The 18557-nt window shown below is 39.6% G+C and overlaps 2 protein-coding genes across 5 annotated transcripts; one reads left to right on the top strand and one right to left on the bottom strand.

Annotated features, from left to right (window-relative positions):
* Window positions 1-1824: 1824 nt before the first annotated feature.
* On the top strand, window positions 1825-11309 carry fbxo2 (F-box protein 2). Of its 4 annotated transcripts, XM_034684700.1 has the most exons (7): window positions 1825-1954; window positions 2935-3000; window positions 5965-6048; window positions 6465-6591; window positions 7061-7153; window positions 7236-7374; window positions 10217-11309. In XM_034684700.1, the coding sequence occupies exons 2-7, from the start codon at window positions 2964-2966 to the stop codon at window positions 10349-10351; spliced, it is 615 nt and encodes a 204-aa protein (XP_034540591.1). In that variant the 5' UTR covers window positions 1825-1954; window positions 2935-2963; the 3' UTR covers window positions 10352-11309. The 4 variants fall into 4 exon arrangements, with proteins under 4 accessions (XP_034540591.1, XP_034540597.1, XP_034540605.1 ...); XM_034684706.1 differs by lacking the exon at window positions 5965-6048 and having other exon boundaries at window positions 1826-1954; window positions 10217-10732; XM_034684724.1 differs by lacking the exons at window positions 1825-1954; window positions 2935-3000 and adding an exon at window positions 5756-5878 and having other exon boundaries at window positions 10217-10732.
* A 4181-nt stretch (window positions 11310-15490) lies between these two features.
* Window positions 15491-17634, bottom strand: svbp (small vasohibin binding protein). Its single transcript, XM_034684690.1, has 3 exons — window positions 17495-17634; window positions 17021-17151; window positions 15491-16021 (listed from the first exon to the last, which is right to left on the bottom strand). Exons 2-3 carry the CDS (start codon window positions 17132-17134, stop codon window positions 15935-15937), a joined length of 201 nt encoding a protein of 66 aa, XP_034540581.1. The 5' UTR covers window positions 17135-17151; window positions 17495-17634; the 3' UTR covers window positions 15491-15934.
* Window positions 17635-18557: the final 923 nt, after the last annotated feature.

Genomic DNA, 18557 nt, shown 5'->3' with positions numbered 1-18557 from the left:
CACCCAGCCTCTCCTATAAAGGCTGAAATGATATTTCCTTTTAATCAGATTTGACCTCCTGGATTGTATGTTTTAGTAAATTCTTTCATGTCATTTTGGTTTATTTTCTTCAGAGTATACGTATACATTTGTTCGAATATATAAATATCTCCCAATCTCACAGTAAAGATAGCCATCTGCTAATTTTCACAGCACAGTTTTATTGCTCAACAGCGGCGGAAGTTCTCATTTCAGCTGCTGATTGAACTAAATTTGAGTGTGTGTTGAACTAAATTTGAGTGTGTGAAGGTGAAAAAGGGACCAGGAGGTGACTACCACTTAGGCTGGAAAGAAGAACATCATTTGGATATCAAAAGTCTACACATCCCTGTTCAAATGCCAGGTTTTGTGATTTAAAAATTGAGACCAGGATAAATCATGTCAGAACTTTTTCCACCTCTGGACACATCAGTATTCTCATCCTCCTCAACCTTTTTGCTCCCTTTGACACAGTTTTCCCACGCAGTCCTTCTGAAAGCCTATCAGACAATCTCGGCATCACAGGTACAGCTCTTTCATGGTTCCAATCATATCTTTCACACAGGACTCAGTTTGTCAGCATCAGCGGCTCATCCCCTGTCAACCAAGGAGTCCCCCAAGGCTCTGTGCTCGGTCCCCTTCTCTTCACCATCTACATGCTCCCACTCGGTCAGATCATTCGTCACTACGGTCTTAATTTCCACTGTTACGCTGATGATACTCAGCTCTATCTCAGCACCTCACCATCCAATGGAGACCTGTTCGGGGTACCCAGCAATGTCCTGGACAGGCTCCAATATGTGCAGAACTCGGCTGCTAGGGTTCTCATGCATACTAAGCCCTGGCAGCACATCACCCCCACTCTCATGCGCCTCCACTGGCTCCCTGTTAAGTACCTCATCTCTTATAAACTCCTCCTCCTCACTTACAAATCCCTGCATGCCCTTGCCCCCTAATACCTGGCTGACCTCCTCCACCAACACACTCCATCCCGGAACCTACGGTCTTCGGACCTAGGTCTCCTCTCCATCCCCGGACTAAGCTTCAGACTTTTAGGGACAGAGCATTCAGTGTGGCAGCCCCCACTCTGTGGAACTCTCTCCCTCCCGACATCCGCAGTGCCCCAAACCTGGACAGTTTTAAAAAGCAGTCAAAACGCATCTTTTTCTCAAGGCCTTTCCCCGTTAGATAGTGTTATCCCCACCTGCCCCCCAGACCCCCTACCTGACCCTGTGAAGCGACCTTGGGTTTCTTGAAAGGCGCTATATAAATACCAGTTATTATTGTTGTTATTTAATGTGACCTATAACATGAACAATTCAATTGAAAAAAAATAAACGTTTTCATTCTTCCCCCTAAAAGATTTTAATTTTTTTTCAATTGAATTGTTCATGTTATAGGTCACATTAAAGGTGAAAAAAGTTCTGACATCATTTGTCTTGGCCTCATTTTTTTACATCACAAAACCTGGCATTTTAACAGGGGTGTGTGGACTTTTGATATCCACTCTACATACGTTTTTCTTGTTCCAATACTCTCTGTTCTTTAAAAAGCAGCAAATGATTTTCTGTATCTCTGCTCTTCATGTTTTTGCACTGACCGACATTTGTGCTGAGTGTGTGCCTGCGTGTTTCTGCTGAGTTCCACTGTGTGGATGCTCCCTCCCACCTTGCAAACTGGGTGTTCGGTGTCCCTCCTCCCCTCCCTCTTTCTCATTGCACACTGTGTGTGTGTGTGTGTGTGTGTGTGTGTGTGTGTGTGTGTGTGTGTGTGTGTGTGTGTGTGTGTGTGTGTGTGTGTGTGTGTGTGTGTAGGGCACACACTATCTGGCTGTGAAAGCCACACAGGCATGAGGGCACTCTTCTGCAGTGGAGCTCAAGTGTAAGCCAGAGAAACAGACGTAAAAGAAGACAGCACTTCCTTGCCCTTCCAGGCTGTGAGTATACTTTCTGTCTTATGTTGTTATTCAGAGAAGCTGGTGTCCTTTATACTCCATGTGTGTACTGCATCTTTAACTCGTCTGACTTATAGTCTGCAGGCGCAGATGACTCAGCTGTACTTGTTTGATGCCTCAGTGAGCCATGAAAATGCAGGATAAATACGCAGCTCCATGGTGTGTGATGCACACAAAGCGTCTTCTGTTCTCTGAACCTGAGAAAAAGGACACCTCTGTTGATACGTCTGTAACACAGAGCAAAGACAGATACTTTTCTTAAAGTTTCTAGTTCTCATTGTGTGTGTTGTTATTGCTGTAACAGATCAGAGACACACACATCTTGCACACACAGATTTGACATTGATGTAAGTTTAGCTAACTATATTTGCAATAAGGAGATTTCTTTGCTGAATCAACGAGAAAGTACGAGAATTAAAAGTAGTTCAAGTGAGTAAAAATGATACTGCAGTGTTCATTCCTCTACAAACCGACCTTTAGCAGACAGCAGCACTCAATCATAGATTGTTTTCCTGCTGACTGATGTTGGTTTGATGACAGGCTGATCCTCTTTGATACCTCCTATTCAGCATGTTAAAGTGAAAGGCTTTGCCCCATCAGTTGTGCTGTGAGTCAGCACACAGGGTATTACTGTTTGGGTTTGGAATCTGTGCAGAACCCGGCCTGGCCCAGCCTCACTGGGTCCTTTATTTTTGATCTGGTACACTGGACCTAGCTCTTTGTTTGTCACTTAGCAACACATTAGTGTGTCACACTGAGTTGAATGCCATTCAAAGATCAGGATCTGTCACAAACACTTCAGACCAAACACCTCATGCCTTCCTTCTTGGACAGTGGCTGCATCTCTGTGCAGGTTATAGACGTATATTAAGGAATGGCAGCTTGCTTCTGGAGAGTGTATAAATGATACTGCAGCAGAAACACTTATTGATCAATGTGTGTTTCCTGTTCCTCCGGTTCAGACCCTGCCTCTACTGGAGAATCTGCAATCATGGCAATAAACCTGCTGAAGAATCCCAGTGGGGAAGGTAAGATGTCTCTTCTTCATTCAGCATCTGCAGCTAAATTAGAGGATCAGGGGTGTGTCTCCTGCTGGACTCCAGGTTTCCCCTCCCCAAATTTTCAAAAGTATGAAACTAGCAAGAAATACAGAGAATGTTTACCCTCTAAAGCAGGTGTTCCCAAACTTTTCAGCCCATGACCCCCAAAATATAGGTGCCAAAGACTCGCGACCCCCAATGTCCCTCAAAGTGATTCAATGTGGCTTCATTTCGCTGGTCTGCAGAAAATTAGCCTACCTATATGAGCATGTGGCTGTTTCCTGTGCTGTTATAAATTAACCTACTGCTACTGATGCTTTTGATAATTAACTGTTCACTAACCCTAAACTTAGGAGTCATTCGGCAAAAAGAAAGGCAGAAAACTCTTTACATGTTCTATTTTCAAGGTTTTATTTCATGTTTAGCTACTATTTTTGTTGATACTTTTTACTATAATGGGTAAAATTTACTATTTTTAGATACATTTTGTCAATCAACTTTTTTTATTGCATTATTTCTGTAATTCTTTGTTTACCACAAGTTAACAGAATATATATAAGTAATACAAAACAAACAAAGAGAAGAATAAAATACAAAAAAATACAAAAATGATAGGAAAACAAGGGAAATAAACAAAAATACATAAATAATAATAATAATAATAATAATAATAATAATAATAATAATAATAATAATAATACATATTTTTAGATAACTTTTAAAAAATCATTCTGGAAGACATCTCCTGACCCCCCATTTGTGTCTCGCGACCCCCCAGGGGGTCCTGACCCACACTTTGGGAACCCCTGCACTAAAGCACACATGCAGTTTCAAGTGAACACAACAGAAGTGACTCTGCTGTTTACAAAACTGAAGTTAAAAAAAAGAAAACTTGGATTTTTAGAATATTAGCAAGAAATCTGTTTCTTATTTAAACACATCTGATCTGTTCATACCGTCTTATTCCACAAACACATCATATTCCCTTATGAAGTTAAAGCTATGACAGGATGCCATTTATACCTGCATCATTTACTGCAGTTTTACTCCACAATGCTGCAGCTGCAGCTGTGTTATGTAGAGGTAACCGAACAGAACTAGAAGGCATTCGAATCATGTCCTTCACAGTTTAGAGGATTTTGAAAAGGGCTTTCAGAAATATCTCACAGGCTTCACCCTGTAAAGCCTGAACCATCAAATAATTGCCAGAAAATTCTAATTCTTTGAAAATGGAGTGTTTGTTGGACCTTCTGACAAAAAAATAAATAATAATAATTAAATAGAAATTTTCATATATGAGTTTTAATTTGTATCATATGTTATACATTAGGCATTTTGGTGCATTTTTTTTTTTTTTGCTCAAAGTTTCTTCTTTAAAAAAAAAACTAAAACATATAAAAACAACATTTTTGGCCTATTAAACTTTGAGTTTCCTTCACATTTTCCCCCCAGTAATTTCAAACAGAATTTTTTTTTTCATATTGCACGACAACGTCATACATACTCTGTATCAAAAAACCTAGTTTATTGTATATTTCTTCTCTGAATTGTTCAGTTTTTAGTTGAAATCAATGAGCAAAAGATAATTATTTACTAGGGAGCCATGGTAACATTCAACCAGTCCTCAATCATCATGATACAGAAGGTTACATATATAAAAATACAATATACATTATAAATATCTCAATTTCTACTCTAAATATTCCTCATTATGTCATTTAAACATGTTCTTAAATAATAAAAAGACTGTATGTTGCTTTATGGAATGCATAATGTATGAAATATAATAAAATGATGATTGACAGATTTGTAAATAAATGACCTTATATACCTGCTGTATTAGTTTTGATACACACATTTTCAACATGATTTGACTATAAATGAAGTAATGAAATATTAATTAGTTTTACATTGCATCAATCCAGTAAATATTCCTCTTGAAGTTTCAGTAACAATTTGAAAGTTTTTTTCATCCAAACTTTTCAAACTTTGTAAAAATATCCCTGAAAAACCTTGAGTGGGTCTCTGATCCACAGCTGCCATTTTGAATGTCTCAAGTGACGTCCTTCTTGTGCATGAGTTACTCACACCTGGTGGATTATCCGTGCACTGCATGAATCTGATTGGATACCTCATTTTTTTCCTGAAAAAATATATCACACTGATGATGTAGAGATCTCAAAAACTGATGTATCAAATATCAGTCTGGCTAACATCCATCCAGCACCTGGATCAGAGAAGTCTTCATACAAACAGAGACTGATAACAGTTGAGCTATGATATAAATATCACTGACTGAATTTTTCAAACAAAGCTACAAACACATCTGATCTGCTTAAAGGAATATTTGACCTTGAACTGTATTTATTTACTTCTACATATTCATTGCCCTGGATTATGAGAGCAGATTAACACCACTGTGACGTGCAGATTTGATGTGTGGTAGTTGAATCACAGCAGGATGGAGACGGATAACTTTCTCAGCAGTCTGTCAGCCACTTCATCAAAACACTTCCTGGTTACTCAATCACATGTCACAGAACCATCCAATCAGAGGCTGGGATGACCAAGCTCCAGGTTTACAGAATAAAAACCAAAGCAGTTCATTCAGTATGTTTGTTCACAGTTACCCGATGCTTCAGAACATATGTTAACATGTTGATAGAAAAATTTGAACTTAAACTTGTATGTTATGTTACGGACTTCCCCGAGTAGAGGTATGAATGCCACCTAACAGCCCTAACCTGAACAGTGATCAAACGAGAGTAAAAGATAGGACTGGTTCTCAGTAGGGGAAACTGAAAAGGGGTCCGCTCACATGCACCTGTCTGCCGGGGAATATACTGGTCGGCGTGGGTGGTGAGGGGTGAGCCCAAGCGTCTTCTTATGAGTTTAATAGTTGTTTTGTTTGGTTGGGATAAGTCTTTAAAAAGTGCTGTTGGCTCTCCGAAGGTTTGTGGTCATCTCTGGTTGAGTCCCATCTTGATGAGTTGGCGTTCTCTTCGCTTCCCAGCTGCGGCTCAACACTTCAATCAGGTGACGACAAACAAGCCCATTTCATGGGTGCGTTTAACAGTGTCAGACAAACCAGTGACAAACCAATCCCAATTTCCCATATGAGAACCAGTCAAACAATATAAAGAAAAGAAAAGAAGAGGAGGCTTCAGATATCCCTTTGTCCTAACAATTAATAGTTCACTTTTGTGTGATTTCACTGTTACAACTCACCACTTTCATTTCTGCACAGTTCAATATATTTGAAGCTGAGTTTCTTCTTTATTTATCCTTCATTCTTCATTTTTTAAAGACAAGGCTGGATACATCCTAAGCCCTTTAAGTTGCTTATCAAACTTGAATGGCTACTTGAATCAAACCCGACTTTAAATAATTAATGGTAGGAGATACTAAGTACTTCCATAAGATCATCCTCAAACTGTGCATTTCTATCTCAGAGCAGCTGGAGTTCTGGGAGCTGACGGAGAACGGAGGGAGTGGGTGGAAGGTGGAGGACATGCCGGGAGACTGTGGCTTCGACTTCTGCAATGATGGTGTGACCAAGTATTTTGCAACCTCCTTTGAGTAAGTGTTTGTCGCTCCAATGTGTTGTCAAGTCATTTTCTCCCCCCTACAAACCTGGTCTCAGTCTGAGATCCTCTGGCAGTGCTCTGCTAACTAAAGGGGACAGGGTTTCTTCAGTCATAGTTTCTTCACTCTGGAACAGCCTGCCAGAGGAGATCAGACCTGCAGAGTCAGTCCCTTGTTTTATGTCATTACTCAAGACACATATTTTTACAGGAAAGCTTTTATTGTTTGATTTTATTTAATTTTAGCTCTGATTTTAAGGCTCTGTTTTTTCAGTTTGTATGTTTTTAAGTTTTATTTCATTTTATTTGTTTCGATTTTTTTTGCTTTGCACTTCTTTATGTTAAATCGCCCACTGTACAGCACTTTGTTACCTGTATTGAAATTTAAATTAAATAAAGCTGAGTTGCCTGTTTTCTCCCCTGTCTTGTGAGATCTCTTTCTGACAGACTTTGTGTTGTTCCAGGCTCTGTCTGAAGAGACAAGTGATTGACCTGTCAGCGGGGGGTTACTCAGACGAACAGCTGGACTCTCAGCCTGCTGTCGCAGTGGAGGACTGGTAAGACAAGGGGAGACTGAGGTGCTCATGAGAACATTTTGTAGGTCACTGATGTCATTGAGTGTTGTGGCTCCTCGTATAGGTACGGTGGGAGGACAGATTGTGGCTGCTCTTACCAAATGACTGTCTGTCTGCTGGATGGTGATCAGGAGGTCATGCAGTCGTTCAAACCTGAGCCAGTGACTCTCGACCCCGACTGTGACGACTGCTCTTGGAAACAGGTACAGTGGGATAGGAATGCACTGAAAGAGTCCTGTCGCACAGCAGAATGTAGCCAAGTCACAAAACCTCGAGTCAGAAGTCCTAAGCGCTCAAGTCCAAGTTCTGGATTCCAGCACTACAACACTGTCATTTAGAGTACAGGGACATACCAAGCGGCAACCTCAGGTCTTAAAATATGAAGCCCATGCAGAAGTGTTAAACTGCAGTTCATCGAGCGTCCACTTGAGGCTGGCTGCAAAAACACCAGAAACCACATACACACCAATTCAAAGAAGACGATCTTTACAGCAGAAATAAACATATTTACAGCATGGTTCCAAAAACAGTTCAGGTCTGATTAGCTCGTCCCTGCACTCTTAGAGACAAATTATAGGACACATTGACAATATGAAAGTTATTTGTCCACGCTTTCAAAGTCTGATGCAAAAAAAAAAATTGTGAATAAATATGTTTTAGATGTTGGGGGGGATGCCTTTAGTCAGAGCTACAAAAACTTCCAAGTAAGAACAAGGGGATTAAAAGAGTCCTGCATTTAAAAAAAAAAAAAATAATTCTTTATTTTATCAGGGAGAACCCACTGAGACTGAGGTCTCTTTTTCAGGGGTGCCCTGCAGCAATACAAATAAATACAACTAACAAAACAAAAACACATAGAAAATTGTCACAGATACACTATCAACTTCATTCATTCATACTTGCAAACCAAACTGTTCTAAATGCTTTCAAGTTTTAAAACAACTGCAGCTACTTTCTTTAAGCAGCTCAGACACTACCTCTTTAAAAACATCATCAGATATCAGAGAGGGGAGTTTAGCTGTCATTTGAAATTTATTCCACATCATGGGAGCAGTAATAACAAAATCAATCTTTCCTTATTCAATTCTGAACCTTGATGTTTATAAAGTAATCCAGTTCTGAGATCTGGTTATACTTAGGGATGCAACGAAATTAAAATTCTCGGCCGAAAACTGAAAATTGAAATGAGGAAACCAAGGCCGAAAACTGAAATACTGAAATAAATTATTATGCCAACTGTTAGTAGGGAGACCGGGTACAGTTGTAACACGGGTGCACTTGCTCCAATCAGGAACAAGTTAGGAATCACCTGATTCACTCTGCATATGCTCATTTTAGTTGCAGCTAGTTTGTATAGCAGTTTGAACACCCTGGGTTAAAAGATCTCAAAGTTATAGACAGAAATGTCAAAAATGTTACAACTGTCCCCGGTCTCCCCAACCATTGCATTTTTGGCTGTGACTGTGTGCTAACCTCACTAAAATCAAGGATCTCATTGAACATATCAGACGAGGGTGCATGCCCCTCATCTGGTTCAGAGAGACAAGTCCTTTTTTCTGTGCTCTGTTCTCCGTCTTCCTGCGCTATGCGCTTCTCCGTCTCCAAGTGGGTTCTCCGCATCCATTGCGGCCTGAATCATTTCTCATGCATGCTGCTTTATTCCCACATCCAAGTAATGATCTTTATGCGGATCAAGTACAGTTGCGATGAAGTGCAGAGGATCCGAATCGATCTAAGAGAAACGTGTGCTGACAGACTCTAAGAGTGTACTTTTCATTGTTTTCACTCCGTGGTTCGTCTCAACCTCTTTGCTTAGAAGACGCTTTAGTGCTGCAATTAAAGGAACAACAGAGGCAGACATGTTGGCCCTTATCCAGACAAGCGCATACTGGCTGCGGTTTTTGCTTGCGTCATCACAAAATTCTGTTCGGCCGTGTTGAAAATGCACTTCTTCCAAAATTTTCGGTAGCCGAATATTCGTTGCATCCCTAGTTATATAGTTTGAAACGTTTTGAGAGAAAAGACTAGACAAGTCAAGAGGGAGTTTATGTATGAGTGCCCTGTATCACACCAGCCCACGGTGTGATATAGGTCCCAATAGTAAAGTCGAAAACTTTGATCTGTGATGAAGCAAAGAGTGCTATGATTTAATGCATCCAATGCTTTTAACGCAGAAGCAGGTGCGTCCATGTTTAAAAATGTTAAACTGAACATGTGAAACATTTTAAATACTTGGGCATCTGGCTAGAGCAGGATCTTTCTTTTAGGTCCCCCATTTCAAACCTAGTTGGAAAGCTAAGGCCTCAACTGGGTTTTCTCTATGGGAATAAGTCCTGCTTACCAGCTAAGAATAGAAAACATATTCGTCCCCTGAGCAAAAAAAGAGCCTGGATCAACTTTGCCCTCAGAGGATCGTGCATTATTTAATCTTAATCCCTGTGAGCATCTCCAGTCTTCTTTAAATGAGGCTGTTTTTAACAGAGGTTCTAAGTCAGTCTGGAGGAGTTTAGAGAAATGTTGTGTTTTTGGTTAGATGTTAATGTGCAGGTTAACTCTCATGGTTACAGTCAAAGCTCTTCAGTATCTTAGGGATGGATCTTGTTTGTTGATGTTTTTCTGAACCTGCTTATTAACTCTCAACCTCACCGACCTACACATTACTCCATAACAACATCACAGCTGGTCCCAAGAAGGCGCTGCAATCTCACTTTAAACACTCTTTTTATATGTTCAACAGTTTTTATTGATTTTCAGACAAGAAATAAAAAGACTCCATCTTACATGAACATACACTCCCATATATAACATAGACATAGTATGTTGACAAAGACAGAGGGTAACAAACCAAGAAACCGTTTAACAAATATATAAGAAATGACAAGTAAACAAAAAACAGAACCACACACACTGTTTCCCAAATACCGAATATACACCCATCCTTTAAACTTTAAACACTCTTAATAATTTTAACTTACTAAGTAAAAGTCTGGATGGTCTAATCGACACACACACGTAACAGCAGTTGTCTCATTCTTTGATTTTCAGGTCAGCCACACGTTTTCTGACTACGGCCCTGGACTGCGTTTCATCTCCTTTGAACACGGAGGACAAGACTCAAACTTCTGGGACGGTTGGTTTGGAGTTAGGGTCACTGGAAGCTCTGTTACTGTGGATGTCTGATCAGGAGTGGAAGGAGTGAAGGTAAAGGAAGCTACAGAGCTAGGTCTACGGACAGATGAGTGATAAAGAGTAGAGTAGGTTTCATGGTTTATAGGACCAGCTTTACCTTACCCAGTGCTGTTGATGCTGTGGAAACATTGCTGCTATGAAGGCTGTAGTAACAGAGTAAACAAACCTCCCCACAGCGGCATGTGTGCTTTACTAACTTCCCAATATTTAAACAGCTGCTTGCAATAGTCCTGATTCATGGTCTCTAACCACTACCCCTGCACTGTGACTTACCCCGGAGTTACACTGAATGACGTGTTGGAGCTTTTGTAAACAGTCAATTTCTTCATCATTCAAGTTGGAATAAAAAGGATGGAAACAGTCTAAAAGGTTCATTTGGTCTTACTCTGTTTATTGTGGTTCAAAGATTCTTGTGACTAGACGAGGGTGAAGAAAACACACTGCTCTATGTTTCTTTATATGATTGATATGTTGATTATCTGCAGCAGAGGACAAACATTGTTATTACCCAGACATGTGTTTGCTTTGCTGTAGAGGTGAAAAAGCACTGAATTGATTTGAGTACTATCTTATAGGCACATATAGATTATACTCCACAAAATGTTTCTTAAAAGGAAAGAGGAACTTTGGTCATGTGTTAATGTTGGCGCCCCCTGTGGACAAAGCAGTGCCTCTTATCTGTTTGCTGATTTGCTCGAGCGCATGAAAGAAAAGTGTTTCTACAGAAAAGCATCCCATCCTGCTCTCATTCACTGTCAGTCTAACTCTCATTCTGCTATGGAAATGTAAACAAAGGCTTCTCCTGCAGCATGCTGTTAATCCTCTCACCTGACCCCTACCCCTCACAGAGGTTACAGACATTAAAGGTGACATATCATGCAAAATCAACTTTTTAATGGTTCTCTACCTGAAATATGTGTCACTGGCATGTCTACAAACCCCCCGAAAATGAAAAAAATCCATTCTGCCCCTGTTTTGATTTCTCCACCTTTCTGTAAATGTGTGTGAAACGAGCCGTTTCAGTTTCCAGTGTTTTTGTTACGTCATAACGACATCTGGTCTGTGACAGAAGTCAGAGCTCGGAGCTTGTTTAGCCCATAGACTGTATAAAACACGACTCAACCCCTCCTCCATTTTTCATTCCCTGCACACGTGTGCTAACAAGGAGCTTAGGAGGGAGGCATGCTAGTTGTAGGCTGTCTTAATAAACACAAAGGTCGGTTTTACTCCCCACGTCTGCAGATTTGAAGATCTAGTGGATGATTTTTATTTTTCATGGAAAAGTGCTAGCACTAGTTAGCATAGCCACATAGCTACATGTTCGTAACTGTGTACCAAGACACACGTCGACATACTGACAAATAAAACAACAAGAAACACAAAATCTGTGACCAATCCTTCAGAAATCTGGATCAAATTCAGAGGGATGAAGTAACGCGGGTCTGTGAGCAGCCATGTCTATGCAGCAAACATGTAAACATTAGATCAACGTGATGGAGAGCCGAGGGCACATCCACTTCCTGAGGGGGCGTGGTCAGAGGGCTCATTCACATTTAAAGGGACATACACAGAAAACAGCCTGTTCTGAGCAGGGCTGAAGAAGAGGGCTTTTCAGGCATGCCAAAATCTGATTTCAAAGTGTTTTTTTGAGCATAAACTTTAAAGACATGTTTTGGGGACTTCTTAGACCAATATATATTGATGAAAAAGAGTGTAATATGTCACCTTTAAAAATGACTGTAGGGAAATAATCTTTACACTGATGGTCGGGTTAGTTCTCATTGGTCATCAGTTTCAGAAAAACTCCTCACATGAGCTTTAAACTGAATTAGCTAGCTTACCTCAAATTACTTTTTTGAACTGAACATTTCTACTGGTAGTGAAGTAGACAAGATGAGCAGGCTCACTGAATCTGTATGCCCCATAACTGAGTTGAATCTGTGACATTTATGTAAGGAACAATGTATGATTAGCAGGTACTTATGGGAAATAGGATGAGACAAGACCCCGACACTAAGCGGAACATGAAACTGTCCTCATTCAGCTCTCCTTCTTCTCTGAGCTCTGCGGTTCACACACCTTTAAAAAGAAACTAATGTCACAACTTTGAACCCTGCTGCTATCATCACCACCGCTCATGGTTTAAGTTTCTTTGTAGAGATCGCTAACCTACAGTTTCTCTTACCTGCTCTGCTCCTTGATCATATTGATGGACAGGATCTAATATGTAAACATCTGTAGCCTGCTGATTTAGCATGTTAACTGAAGCTAACGGTCTATGGTGTCAACAAACAGAAGCTAAATGTGTCTGAACTCTTTTCCGTGGATTGATTTGACATGACGTGTGATCAGTTTGACTCTGGTGTTGCTCATGTTAGTGAAAGTTAATAACTGTAGTCAAGGGGTTTTGACCAATCAGAATCAAGCTTCTTACACAACCAGAAGATCAGTAAGAAAGTCAGGTAATAAATGCTATTATACCTTTCCGTTGGGTTCCAGGTTCTAAGTCATAGAAACGTAGAGTATCAGGTCAATTGTTTTCTTTTTACATCTTCTTGAGTGATCATCAGCGTCAAAGTCAATGGCTACTGATCAAATCTTTAGCACAAGAAGTAAAGCCACATTTCAGTACTACAGTAACATACTTTTAAAAAGTCACTAAATCAAATGCTGATGAATCTCTCATAGACGTTATATGATCACTGTTTTGAAACTTTTTGTTTTATTAATTTTTGGTGAAAATTTTGTTTTTGTTTCTATTATTTTGTCGTTTAGTGCTACTCATCGTTTATTCGCTCAGACACTTTCGTTTATTTTGCATTTCATTTCTGATTTTTATAATTGGCTGCTATTGCATTTTTGTTTTATGGATACTGTGTGATTTTAAGTAATTGTTTTTATTTTTGTTTTGTTGTGTGGACCCCAGGAAGACTAGCAACCACACTGTGGAAACTAATGGGGATCCCAATAAAGAATAAAGAATACACAAGATAGATATAACCCCAATCAGTATCTAACATGCTATCCAGCCATCATTCACTAATGAAGGATAAATCAAACACACATCAAATAAAAGAGCAAAAAACAATTCACTTTATTTTTGATCAATCAAATTTAAATAATTCTCAAAGTGGGTGACAGAGTCCACTAAACCATACAAAAACTTCACACAAAGAAAACATCAAAGTAGTGAACTTGACCACAAAAAACTTGTAAATGTTAAAGTAAAATGTGACACTTACAGGCCAGAAGGGACTGTGTGTGACTTGTTCAAAGTGACAGTGGTATATCTGAGGGCACAGTCTGTTTAAAGCTACATTTAAGGTAAAGGGGAGTTTGGAAGTTAGATTGCCATTTCTGTTCCTTTTTGACACTTAGTGTAAAACCAGTCATGGTTTAAATTTAGTGATTGTTTAATGATTGAGGGTTTCACAAATCAAAGGCCTCCCTCATGGCAAGGTGCAGGGATGAGAACAGCATTCACTATTCATTTAGTCTTACAGGCCCTTTAATCACATCGTGCTGCTGCTCTTACAAGGCGATTAATACTCAATGTAACCTGACATAAAACACTGAGAATACCTTCAGTATGAAACAAAATCCTCTTGTTCTGTCAGTTCTGTTAAGAGTTAAGGTCTGTGGCTGTGTTGGATACCGAAAACAAATCATGGGACCCAAATTCAACACTGAAGAGCTCTAATCCTTTTTACAGTATCAAATGTTTTGAAGTTATGAATCCTAAGCTGGGAGGAGCTCACAGTGTGTTTCTGACTTTTTAAAACTACAAGTGATGAGCAGATTACACCCAAGGTCCAAACTCAGTCTCTGACTTCTGTCTCTTGCATTGCTTCATCATGTTGTGTCACTTTTTGGGGAGATGAACTTTATAGATGACAGTCAAAGCTTCAAATGTCACTAATGCTTCAACTGACTGCTGATTGCATGGAGAAAGTTTTGTTGCTGGATGATATACAATGGGTTAAGCACATTGGTGGGATAAATGAGTGTGGATTAACACAAATTAATGAGTAACATTTCCCAATCACTGTGATTCAACTTATCTAAAACATTTCACATTTCAGCCGTGTAGTTAAAGCACATCATCAAACAGTAGACACTGAGTCTGAATCGTGAACACACGCGTCCTGTCAACAAAAATATATAAAGGCTTTAAGGGCGACACATGTATTAAGTGTAGCATTGCATAATAAAATGTGTGCTTACTTTAACACTTCTGAAAAAGAGTATTCCAGATTTAATAAAATAAGATGCAATCATTGTTTCATGTCTCACACACAGATAACTAACGCACTCTGATGTCAGCAAGGTGCTGCAGGGTGAAGCCTTAAACAGCTGCTCTGATACCAAACCATTAATTATCTGTACAGCTCTGTCATCACATTTAGACACAGGTTTAATGTTAGTCATTTTAGCTGCTCTATTCATGTTATGTTATGTTATGTTATGGAGCTTTTTGCAGCTCTTCTTTCACTTCACAGTTCCTTGATTCAGTCTACTTAGCACGTAGCAGTAAACCTGGTTCTGATTCTGAGGGCTTCATGTCATGAATGCAAAGTTACAACACTGTTTATATTCCTTCTGCAGAAACAAGAAGAAAGGTGAGAATCTTGAGGCTTCGCTAGCAAGCTCCTCCACTAGCAAATACAAAAGGGACGTTAGCTCCCATCTCAGCTGTCTACGCTGCATCTCATACTTCAAGTTAAATATTGAGTCTGAAATGAGTCATACTCAAATAGGTACAATGATGTTCTTTCAAGAGGTAAGTGTCTGAAAAACTAAGAACATCTCATCTTTATCCTTCATAAGCCATATCAGCTACTGATTGGTTTGACCTGACCTCAAAATCTACATTAACACGTTCATTTTAAAGTAGGGATGCATCGAAACAACACGGCCAGCATGAGAAATGATCCAGGCTGCGATGGACGCAGAGAACCCGCTTGGAGACGGAGAAGCACGCAGCGCAAGAAGGAGAACAGAGCACAGAAAAAAGGACTTGTCTCTCTGAACCAGATGAGGGGCATGCACCCTCGTTGTCTGACATGTTCAATGAGATCCTTGATTTTAGTGATGTCAGTGCAGTCAGAGCCATAAATGCAATGGTACTAATAATTGGCATAAAAATGTATTTTGGTTTACTTGGTTTTCAGCCTTGGTTCCCTCATTTTGGTTTTCGGTTTCGGCCAAAAAATTTCATTTCGGTGCATCGCTAATCTAAAGTTTGACTGTACAAAAAAAGAGCTTACAAGCTCAGTTTTAGCACAAAATTAATGTTGAAAAGTTTGACCTAAGTATAAGTTGTAACCTAAGTATTCATAGGATATATGCATGTCTGCTTCCTGGTGGTTGCATTTTAAATAATTTTCCCAAACCATGCTTTTAGTTATTTCTGTATCTCTCTCTCTCTCACATACAGGTAATGAGGTCAGACAGCTAACAAGGTCAGACAGCTGAGTCATTAAAATTGTCTCCTCAAACATCAGAGCATGTGGTTGTGAGTCTGTAACAGTAGGTCCTGGTCCAGATGAAGGAAGGCAGGCTAGGTAGGACTCGTCATTCTCCTTGTGACTGCATCTGTTTACAAAAGGCTTCGAACTGCTGCTGCTCCAACTCTGTCATCACCTTGTTCAAGGCATAGATCTGTAAATAAAGAAGGAAACGGAGACAGGAGTTAGAGGGGATCAGAGGTGGACAAACTTCACGTTGTCATAACTTAAGTCAAAGTATAGATCCTCCTGGTCAAACATTACTCCAATACAAGTGAAAGTTGTTCAGTCAGATTATGACTTCAGTTAAAGTCCTGGAGTACTTGTTTTTAAAAATACTGAAGTATTCAAAGTACTTTTTAAAATATCTCTAAACATATTTTCACAAAGCATGAGTGCAGTCAAGAATGCATGGGTGTACAATCTGCTCTGTTCTGTTTATCTAGAAAACATGATTTCATATCTAAGAAGTAAACCATGAAATATAAACTAAGTTACTACAAGCACAGACAAGTCTCAATTGTTCATCTGGAATCAAAGCAGTGTGTTAGCTACAGACCTCCACATGCTTTCTCAGGTTAGATGCTGATGTTTTGTAAGCTGTGATGAAGTTTGTGTGGTAAACACATCAGAGATTTACAACAATACAAACAATCATTCTTTATTTCAAAACCTCAAACGTGGGTTTAAAATATGGCCGTGGTGCTCAGGTAGAGAATCATCATCCTTCTCAGTCATAGCCATCATCACCACGACTAAATGAACGCACTGATCTGAAGAACGTTTGATCTACACTCAACCGAGGTACGGCTACACCACTGAGACATACCAAACACAAGGACACCAACAGTTTACAGTCTTTAGGATCTGATTTCAGAAAAAAAAATTCATCAGCTGACGTCAAAGATAAAGTAGTAAGTAACTAGAGCACTGATAGAAATGTAGTGGAGTCAAAAGGATGATATTTGTCTTTAAATGGAGTAAAAGTAATAAGTTCCCCAAAATATAATACTCAAGTAAAGTACAGATACTTAAAACATTGTGTTTGTTACTGTCCAACACTGTAAGTAATTCAAAATATACACATTAGATACAGTAAAGGTGTTCAGTCTCTTGTAAGGTGCGTTAAATGTAAAGTAGTGATGTGTGTCACCTCTGCTCTCTGTCGTTGTTTCAGCTCTTGTTGTGCAGACTTCTGCTTGGCTCGGTCTCCTCTGGTCGGAGTCGAGTTCAGCTTTGGTTTGTCTTTGCGGCACGCTGGCTCCATGTTGACTGTCCTTCACCCTAAAAACACATCATTCATACTTTAATAACTGTAGGGAGTATATGTCAGTACAATAAGTTATGCTAATGAGTGTGAGCCTGACAGTTCAAGTCATAGATGTTTACTGTTGTCACATGTGCTAATAGCAGAATCATCTGGGATTATATTAAGGACAAAGGTCACATTAAGGTAATCTGTCTCTTAATCGGAGATCTAGCTAAACTTCCACAGTAGATCTTTAGTACATTTAACGTTAGCTTGTCAAGAAGCTCAACATTATTAAAGCTAGCTTATGATATATTTAGCTAATTTTTTTAAAAAAACAACACATGATTGTATAACTCCAGATCCTGACACACTAACCTCTGGTACTATGGGAGGAAAACTGCACTTTGATTAACCTAAAGTTAGCCTGTAAGTTAGCTACAACCGGCTACAACTAGCTGCTCGTTTCTTCAGCTGCACCGTGTGTCACCACAAAATAATTCCGGTTAACGGCTAAAGCGTCAGAACAAAGGTTCCGGCGTTGCGTCAAAGCTTCCCCGCCGCTTTGAGTTCCTAATGAAGGTGAAAGTTAAACCAGTCACACAGTTAGTGTCACATCACACTATGTTTTATGCACTCACAACCACATTGAGTCTTATGGTTAAATACTTGCATTAAAATAAGATAAAAGGCAGACAACCTTCCAGCCCTCACATGTTCTTCTGAGATGTTTTCTTTAAACTTTTCTTTTTATTTGGTTTTATATGGACATATAATATTGAACAAGTGAGGTCTAGGACATTACATTATAATCAGTAAAAAAATAAAGTGAAACTGAAGCATAGTAGACAGGTACAGTACACAACAAAGGCATTCAGACAAACAGAAAAAAGTTAAGAGTCTTTGTGGTTATAGCGATCCCATTTCTCCCACAGTTGATCCCCCTTCTCCTTCAATCAATCAATCCACTTGTATTTATAAAGAGCCAAATCACAACAAATGTCATCTCAAGAAACTTTTACAAACAGAGCAGGTCTAGACCGTAGTCTATGTTCTATTATTAATAAAGACCCAACATCAAGACAGGATAAGATCCAGTTTGATCTCATCTTAATCCACCATGAGCAGAGAACTTTGCAGCATTTAGCAAGTTACAGAGGCAAGGACAAACTTCCTTTAACAGGCAGAAACCTCCAGCAGGACCAGACTCATGTTAGACAGCAACGAGTTGGGGTTGGAATGAGTGATGGAGGAGAATAAGAGAGAGAGAGAAAGAGCGATGATAGTGATGAGGCGAGTAGTAGCTGTTGCCACTGGAGTCCAGCATGTCCATATCAGCTGGAGTCTTGCATGTCCACAACAGCAGGCCGTCTATGGCAGAGATCCAGAGGAACCTATGAGACAAGGGAGCTCAGGGACTCCAGAAAGGGCTATGGTTAGA

Source organism: Notolabrus celidotus, chromosome 1 (assembly GCF_009762535.1).
Source record: "Notolabrus celidotus isolate fNotCel1 chromosome 1, fNotCel1.pri, whole genome shotgun sequence".
Lineage (NCBI taxonomy): Eukaryota > Metazoa > Chordata > Actinopteri > Labriformes > Labridae > Notolabrus > Notolabrus celidotus.
This window is presented reverse-complemented; position numbering and strand designations above follow the sequence as displayed.

What these genes read in the sequence shown, in the direction of transcription:
- fbxo2 (XM_034684700.1), top strand. Translation starts at nt 2,964, where the DNA reads ATGGCAATAAACCTGCTGAAGAATCCCAGTGGGGAAG. An exon ending in GAAGAATCCCAGTGGGGAAG is followed by an intron (nt 3,001 to 5,964) that starts GTAAGATGTCTC and finishes GGCTCTCCGAAG; the next exon opens with GTTTGTGGTCATCTCTGGTT. An exon ending in ACGACTGCTCTTGGAAACAG is followed by an intron (nt 7,375 to 10,216) that starts GTACAGTGGGAT and finishes TTTGATTTTCAG; the next exon opens with GTCAGCCACACGTTTTCTGA.
- svbp (XM_034684690.1), bottom strand. Translation starts at nt 17,134, where the DNA reads ATGGAGCCAGCGTGCCGCAAAGACAAACCAAAGCTGAACTCGACTCCG. An exon ending in AACAACGACAGAGAGCAGAG is followed by an intron (nt 16,022 to 17,020) that starts GTGACACACATC and finishes CTTTATTTACAG; the next exon opens with ATCTATGCCTTGAACAAGGT.